The sequence below is a fragment of the Centruroides vittatus genome, unplaced genomic scaffold, assembly GCF_030686945.1.
Source record: "Centruroides vittatus isolate TY-2023 unplaced genomic scaffold, ASM3068694v2 contig_3119, whole genome shotgun sequence".
Taxonomy (NCBI): Eukaryota; Metazoa; Arthropoda; class Arachnida; order Scorpiones; family Buthidae; genus Centruroides; species Centruroides vittatus.
The window spans coordinates 5648-14476 of record NW_027122010.1 but is presented as its reverse complement, the minus strand read 5'-3'; the positions used below and the strand labels follow the sequence as shown (position 1 = coordinate 14476).

The following is an 8829-nucleotide window of genomic DNA, read 5'->3' as shown; positions in this document are numbered from 1 at the left end:
CTTTTACAATGACCATCATTTTATTCACAGCAACAATATTAGTGATAATATTGCATGTTAATAAATAAATAGTTTCATATGATTATAAGCATGATTTTTATGATTTTAATAGAAGAAAAATCTTTAATGTCTTCACATGTAATTATGGTAAATATAAAAAAAAAATACTGTTCAGTTCTTAAATATTAAAGTTAAACTCAGTGAGAATAATTTCTCTCCATAAAACTTTTACAAATTTAATGTCTTCATATGCATTCCTATCATTCCTTCCTACCATTTCTGTTTAAACAGCTGTCTAATCAGTACATATTTATTTATTTTTAATTGAAATGTATAAAAAAAATTTTAAAAATGTACATTCAATTTCTTAATGAAAGAGTTTACATAAATTTGCAGTCAAAATGATATACATTTAAATATGCTAAAATCATTTTTTGTCTAATAATAATACTATAAATTTTTAAAATATTTTCTATGGATGTTATTCTTGAGTTAATATTTTTGTTTTTAGCACTTTGAAAAATATATTGATATAAAATTGAATTGAATATTCATCTTTACTAGAAATTTGAATTTTTAAAATAGGCTAAATTTAGCATTCAAACTTCAAAAAATGTTGATTAAATTTCTGTGTAGTGCATAAATCAAGAATTACAATTTATTTTCTTGATAAAAGTTATTATATTTCAGTTACTTTATTTGTAAATTTTACTTATGCTTTTTTTACAGTTAGAACATCAAATATTCAATTTTCTTATAAACACAAACTGGCTTTTCATATAAATAATAGATAAGAATAGGACAAGTTTATATTTGTTAATAAAATTCTATTCATTTATCTAAGAATATTTTAATATTTTTCTTTAAAATAACCTTTGTTTTAATATTGAATTAGATAGACTTATGTGGAAGAGCATGTCTTAGTTTTTCCCAAAACCATCTTTCATTCCAAATCAAATAGGTCTTTCTTTTTAGTAACATCTGCAATTTTCTGTCTAAATCTTCTGTTGGTGGAAGATTATCTTTAATAATCAGAATAATTCGATTCACCTTATCCTCTAGCATTTGATAGTAAGCCTGATTAAATTCCACCGGAAACCATATACTTTGTAAAAAGTCTTCAGATACTATGATAATTATTCTTCTACTATTGGACACTGAATTAGTAATGTTAAATAAGATTTCATATCCTGCCAACCAATCTCGCTCATGAATACACAGAGTAAATCTTGGTTCTTTCTCTTCCAGTTCTTCACTCAATTTCAGCATTACATCCCTATCTGAGGAACAGTAGCACAGAAATGCATCAAATTGTTTATGTTCCTCTTCGTTTTCTTCAGTCCAAATTAGAGAGTATACTTTTGGAAAATGAGTGAAAGTGTAGATCATAAGCATTTCTTTCTTATTATAAATAAACATAATGCATATGAAAAATATAATGCATAAAGTGCAAGCTCCCATAGCTAAACCAATAAAGCTGTAACTAGATATTAATGGATGGCAAAGATGAATGTCTGGAGTATTGACAATGGGCTTCCCTGAAGATTGGCAAAGAATGTCTTTCACATCAAAGTTTGATGACTGTAGCATTGATTTAAAAGATAAAGTAGAACAGTCACAGATCCACGGGTTTCCACCTAGTTTCACTTCTAGCGATGAATTCTTATTGAAACGGATATTGAATCTTGTTAACTTGTTATTGTTTAAAAAGACTTTGGACAAGTTGTCAGATGGTTGCCATTTGTCTAGAGAACTTATCTTGTTGTTTTCTAAATATAATTCTTTCAGATTGGTCCAGTTGTAAGTGAAAAATGATTTAAGATCTTTTAACAAATTATTTCTGAAATATAATATACTGGTGTTTCCTGGAACTGTTGTAGGAAGGGATGTCAAACCTGTATGACTACAATTCACTATTGTTTTTTGCTGAATTAGTTTTATAAAACAAGTGCAAGCAGAAGGACAGTCTTTAGTTATTGGGCATTTGAAAGTGTATAGCTTAGGACTTGACTTTTCCAGAAATAATGCTTTTCTGTAAAATTTATCAGAACATTTCTTGACAAATGGACAGGACATGACATTATAAGTTTTCTTGCAGGATATCTTTATGTTACTGAAGTTCTTGTCAATGTTAGATGCAGGAATGCAGGTATTTATGCAGATCAATTCAATTGGATTAGGACATAAATCAATTTGAAAATTATAAATAAAATGGAGATTTTGCTTAAAATCCCTTTCTCTGTGCAAATTGACATTTTTTATAGCATTATATCCCAGAAGAATTGTAAAATTTGTCCTGTTTATTGGTAATTCAGGTATCACTTGAAGGGCATTATATTGAAGATTGACAAATTTCAAGTTTGGAAACTTATCAAAAGTAAGTTTGCCTTTAAGAAGTTTCTTCTTTGTCAAACAATTTCTGGAAAGATCCAATAGTTCTAATGCACTTTCCAGTGGAAACTGGACAAGTTCTGGATTTTCAAAATCTTCAATTTTATTTCCTCTAAGATTCAGAATCTGAAGAGATTTCAATGCTAAAATATTTAACGGAAAGCTTTTTAGATGATTATAAGATAAATCTAGATGTCTTAATTCGTTTAAATTTAAAAATGTTTTAGCATTGATAAATGTCAGTTTATTATTGTTCAGCAATAGTTTTTTCAAATAAACTAATTTTGAAAAGGTTCCTACATGAATAATAGTCAGTTGATTCCATCCAAAATTTATAGTAGTAATATGTGAGGAATTATTAGATTTTTTAAAAAAACTCTCATCTATATGAAAAATTTCACATTTTGAAACATGAAATTCTTTCAAGAAAAGAAACAGGTGTGAGCTTTTCAGCTCCTTCAAGCCTTGGTTTTCGCTGGCATCAAAATATTCCAAAAGGATGGACGAATCGTATATATCTTGTGAAATATGTTTAATATTGTTATGACTTACATCAATATGAGTCAGTCTTGTACTTTTTATTGTTAGGTTGTTATAGTTTGTTACATTTTTATACTCAATGTAATTTTTAAGTATACTATTGACTTGCTCACTTTTCTTCAAGGGAATGACTTTAAACAATTCTTCTATTGTTATTTCAGGTGGATCAGAAATCATCTTAAACTCAAATTTGTTCAGATAATTATTGTTTAACTTTATTACAGTTAAATGATGATTGTTAGAAAACAAATTCTCATCCAAAAATCTTAGTTGATTAAAACTTAAATTAATTGTTTTCTCTTGTGGGATCCTGGAAAAGAACTCTTTTTACTTATAAATGATAAATGATTATGACTAAGATCTATCACTTGTAAATTGGAAGCAAAAAACAACAAAGAAGGAGAAAGTTCTTTGATGAGATTGTAACTTAAATTAATGCTGCGTATCAGACTATTATTTTGAAATAATTGTTCTGGAATGAATTCTAATACATTAAAAGATAGATCTATTTCTTGTAATTGAACTAATTTATGCAAAGACATATTGCAAATTTTATGAACTGCATTTTTTCCTAAATATAGATGAGTCAAATTTAGAAAAAAACAAATGCTTCACATGTAATTTCAGAGATTTTATTTTCTGATAAATTTAAAGTCTTAATATTTTTTAATGATGGTGAAATCTGTAATACATGAATCAAATCACAGTAAACTGTTATTGAATTAATTATGGATGCTTTGTAATTAATTTTTTGTTGAAAAAACTGAAACACATTCTCTAAAATTTGCAGAAAACAGTTATTAGAGTGATTAATTATTCTAGCATCTTCTGACAGTCTTGTATCTTTCACACATTGCACATCAAATGATGATGTATTATTTTTAAACAAATGAAAAATCCATTCTTTATGATAAAAGTTACACCACAAAGTATACTGCACTTTGATAATATTAGATTCTAATTTTGTTTGGTATATATTTCTGTCTGCAATATCTAGACAATGCACATCACTGTGTATCACAGTGTCTTCTGGAATCCCCTTTGCAAAAAAATAAGCTAAAATAATACTGGCATTTTGTCAAGGCCTTGCATTATTTTCATCATTATATTAAAGTTTTAAAAATAGTTTGCAATTTTTACCAAGATTTATAAATTTGCACTCTTGAACATATTGTAGAAGTGTAGAAAGTAAAAATATCAACAAAGAGAATTTCATTTTTTTTTAACCTGCAACAAGTTTTCTATATTATTTTATTATGTATTAAAGATTGTAAACTGTTATTACATTTACATTTAAGACAATATAAATAATATAATAAATAATAAAAACAGAAACAAACAACAAACAATGACATAATGTATTTCTGTATATGTTTGTCATTAAAATAAATTAACTTCTCAATTAGAATTGAATAGTTCTTGTCTTTTTATTTTGACTTTCTACCCTGAAGGCAGTAAAATGGCTTTTTTTAATCAAACCCATCAAGTCAGGCATACAATGAAGGTGGTTGAGAGATTGGGCTTAACATTTCTAGGACAGACTACTTATGAAAACTTCCTGAGATTTTTGATCCAGACTTACATTCAGATTCCTAAGGGCAGCAAGGTTGATTCCTTTACTGCCCTGGCCATCCCTTCTAGAGTTACTATTGGGTATGGAAAACAAGGACAGGTATTTTCTGTATTTTACAAAATGTGAAAGAATTTCTGCCAAAATTTAACTGGAGAAGCAATAATTAATGTCTTTTTATAATAAAAGATTGAAATAAAATAATAATTTAAGAAATTAATGTTATTGAAACTCATTGGCAATGTCCTGTTTTTTGGAATTTACTTTCCATAATAATTTTATATTGTTAGCCTAGTCTCAACTGAATAGTTAATTTTTTTATTTTGCACAGAATGCATCATAAAAATGTTCTTTGGTTCTTGAGTGTAAACAAGGATAAGTATAAATTTCTACATAAACATGAATAAAAATATCTTTTGATACGTTCCATATGAAAGCGGGCCAAGATTAGAAGGGATAGACAGTATCAATATATTTTAAATTCAATAACTATCAAATAAGAAGTAACAATGATACATTATCACATATATAATTACATTATTAATTTAAATTCATTATTTAATTTCACAGAAATTATAAAGTTTGATTTGAGTGTTCAATTAATTATAGCAGTTTGTACAGTACACCTATCACTAATAGAAATGGAGATTCCACAAAACTGCTGTAGCTGCTTTTAGCAGTACTGAATTAATCAATTAGAGGAATAGTCTAGTTGTGCAGCATTATCTCTCTCAATGGACAAGATCGAAAGTCTCTCTTGGCACATCGTTGATTGGCGGTACTTCTTGATCAATTTTAACTTTGTTTCTTTAGTTAAGTTACGGCAACGCAACACTTGGGCGATGCCTTCCGGGTGATTTTTTTGAGGGTAACTGACCTTTATTCAGGCGTTACAGACTTGGAGAAAACCCGGAAAACTCCACTTGGCCAGCCCGTCCTGGCGAGGCACGACCCACGACCGAACTCCCAGTGTTCAGGGAATGGAACCACTGGGCCAATTTTGAGTTTAAAATAGATCGTTCTGTGGATATAACAGATACCAATACAATTATTATTTTCCAACAGTACTAGTTTGATGATTTAACTACTAAAATAATATGCTACCAAGTTTTGAAGCTCTATACTTTATCATATTTGTCTTTATGTAGGCCGTCTTTGCCAGTCATTTCATTGTCGGCCTGGCCGACGTCGCAATGGGTGGAAAAGTTCTCTTAAAAGGAATACCACACCCATGTTCTTCATCGATTTTGACGAATCTTGGTTTGATTTGATAATGCGATCATCCAAACCATTTCATTTTATAAAGAGCGAATCATCGAGGTTTAATCCAGTTGCAGAAATGTGGCATCTCTGTATAACACATATGTAAAGCAACAAACTTGTATTTCCTTGTAAAGAGGCTTTAATACAGCTGGATAAACAACGTTTCATTTAAAATGAAGAATGTCATTAGCTTGCTTATCCAGCTGTATTCAAGCCGCTTTACTAATGCGCCCAACATCTACGGATGAAATTGATAAAAATTCAATTAAATGTGATCGATCCTCTGTTAAATAAATAAATAAATAAATTGTGATCAAAATGGAAGTTTGTACCGGATTTGTTTAATTCTTTTTTTAAAAACATTTTTATTTTTGTATACATTAAAAGTGTTTGGCAAAGTTATTTTCCTGTTTGTAAATAAAAAATAAAAAATTCGTTTTCGGTATGAGTATAAAAAAAATTTAAAGAATGGGCCTATATAAATTTTTATAATTAAAATATATAATGGCATGGTTTAAAAAATATGGTTCGACGATAGAAATTAAATGAATAACCATGAAAAACTATATACAACTGAATCTGTCTATCTCGAATCTCACCAGGGAAAAAATTTGAGATAGGTTTTCAGATATAGATGTTCCTATACAGTGAATAGTAATAGGTTTTGATTGTAGGTATAGTATTTTATAAATAAAATAGTAAGTGCAGTACACACCTGTATTAGGTATAAGTAAAACCTTTTTGACATACCTTAACAGAAAAAGTTAGGGATGCCTGACTTTCTTCAACCAATAAGATGCAAGCCAAATTCGTAGCCAATTCGAGAAATTTGCAACTATATAGGCCAATTGTATCGAAAGAGATGTTTTTCAAGTACAATTTATGCTATAAAAAATGTAGTCGCGGAGCTTTGAATTTGTAATTGACACCTCAGTCCATAATTTTAGATGGGTGAAAATTATTTGAGATAAACGAGGAAAATATATCGGATTTCGACTGAAAATTCAGGGGGAAAAATAAATTTTAAGATACAGAGAATTTCCAGATGAAACGTATTTAAGATAGACAGGTTCAACTGTATATTTAAATCAAATGCGTAGAATTTACAAAAATTATCTCGTAGGACATATATTTTTATTAAATCATAAAAATAAACAAAATCGATTTTATTTACGAAATAAATGCATTTAAATTTTGAACTTTAAACGTAGAAATTGAAGCGACGTGCACAAGATTAAGAATTTGTCTTCATTAAATTTTAAATAAAAAATGGTTTACTTTATGAAGACTGTCTTCAAAATACAGAGTAATTCTCTTGCTAAGAAACCCAAACATTCCCGAATAACTGTTTTTTTTACTGGTTTATAGTTATTTATGAAAATTTACCTTTTTGTAAAACAAGATCTTCCTCAAGCAGATGTTAAAATGGCTTCCTCCAGCATCCAAACAGAAATTGGACGCGAGATTTTGAAGGAAGTTTGGATTTACGAAGTTGTGGGAATTACCCTGAAATGCAACATCCGTTAGAAACTTCCGGGAAAAGTGCGTTTACATTAGTTTAAAAAAGGATTTCCTATAAAAAAAAATCATTTTTCCCATTATCTCCGGTTCCGTGAAATAGTAAATAACTAATTCAGTTGTTTATCATATAAATTGTCTCATCTTTTAATTGACCCAAATAAATAAAAGAGCAAAAGATAAGTGAAAATTGAAAGAAATCCTAATGTCAATGGGGTCCATTATGCCAACATTCTCATCAGTCGTTTGAAATTTATCCTGAATTCTGATTCTGAAAAACGACAGAAAAAATTTCACATTTATATTTACCGATAAACCGAATAAAAATAAACTTAGGGTCTCTTAGTTTATTTTTAAAATCTTCAATACAAAATAGGCTACTAACGGAATGACTATTAGAGAAAAATGAAAGTCGTGGATACCTTATTATAATAATAAACAAATTTGCAGATTCATACTGTATTATAATAGATATAGCTCAAACATGTATAAATATACATAAATGTTGTATATTTGTATCAGACCTGTATCTCTTAAATATAGAAAATAAACTTATAAAATAAATTATCTAAATACCGATTTATAAAGAAAAAAATTTATTTTCTCAATTATAAAAAGTCAAGCAACGTGTTGCATAACTTTCCCGGCTATTATGAGTTTTTATTTTTAAAAAAATAACTTTTATATCATTAACTGATTTATGGACTGATAAAAATGATAATTTTGTTAGATTTTTGCACAATGAAGTACGAAGATCGTCACGAATTATAGCAGTCAATTTTTAATATTTGCCAAGTGTCCAACTTAGCAAATATTAAAAATTTCGTTCTGCTGATTTTAGTTAAGTGTTTCTGCTATTGATCGGTAAGCTGTATAAGATTAACTTAACAGAAAATGCTGTACAATAATATTTGTAGTGCATCTGCAAGCAGCAAGTATTATATAAATTAATTTCACTTGTATCATATTTAAGATTGTGTAATTTCTTACTTGAAGTAGAGATGCTCCCAGTAAATATGACAAATTATTAAGTGTTTGTAAAATAATTAACTGAATTTTATTTGTCTAGAAGTTGGCTACGGTCAAAGATGAGAATATATTTACAGATGCATAAAAAAAGAAAACATCCTATGGCCAGATATCTTCAAATACTGAAACAGACGGGAAACTGAAGCAAATAATGAAGTAAGTCCAATAAAATTTTATAAAATAAATTAAAATAACTTAAAATTATTATAAATAATTTGTAATTTTATATTTTATTCACAAAGGAATAATTTAATTACATTCAATTTTACAAATAATTAATATTCAGGAGAGCAAATATTCATCTCAACGCTGGGCTGAAATTTTTAATCTTCTTTAAATTATCCGTTACGTGTAAAACAGTACTTATATTTAGTCTCACAGGCTTTATAAAGAGATGTTTTGAAATTTAAAGACACTGTAATTAGTACAGTGATGCCTTCCGACGTCGTAGTTAAAGAATCTGTCTAATGTCCATTGCTTTTCTCTCTTCTTCAGGATTTTCAGAAGTAATCAATACC

The 8829-nt window shown here is 28.2% G+C and overlaps 1 protein-coding gene across 1 annotated transcript; it reads right to left on the bottom strand.

The window, feature by feature from the left end:
- Positions 1-671: 671 nt before the first annotated feature.
- On the bottom strand, positions 672-7261 carry LOC136973226 (protein toll-like). Its single transcript, XM_067267930.1, is given in 3 exon segments — positions 672-3213; positions 3216-4158; positions 7151-7261. Coding segments are annotated over 2 exon segments (2580 nt in total). The 5' UTR covers positions 3474-4158; positions 7151-7261; the 3' UTR covers positions 672-891.
- Between the last annotated feature and the right edge of the window lie 1568 nt (positions 7262-8829).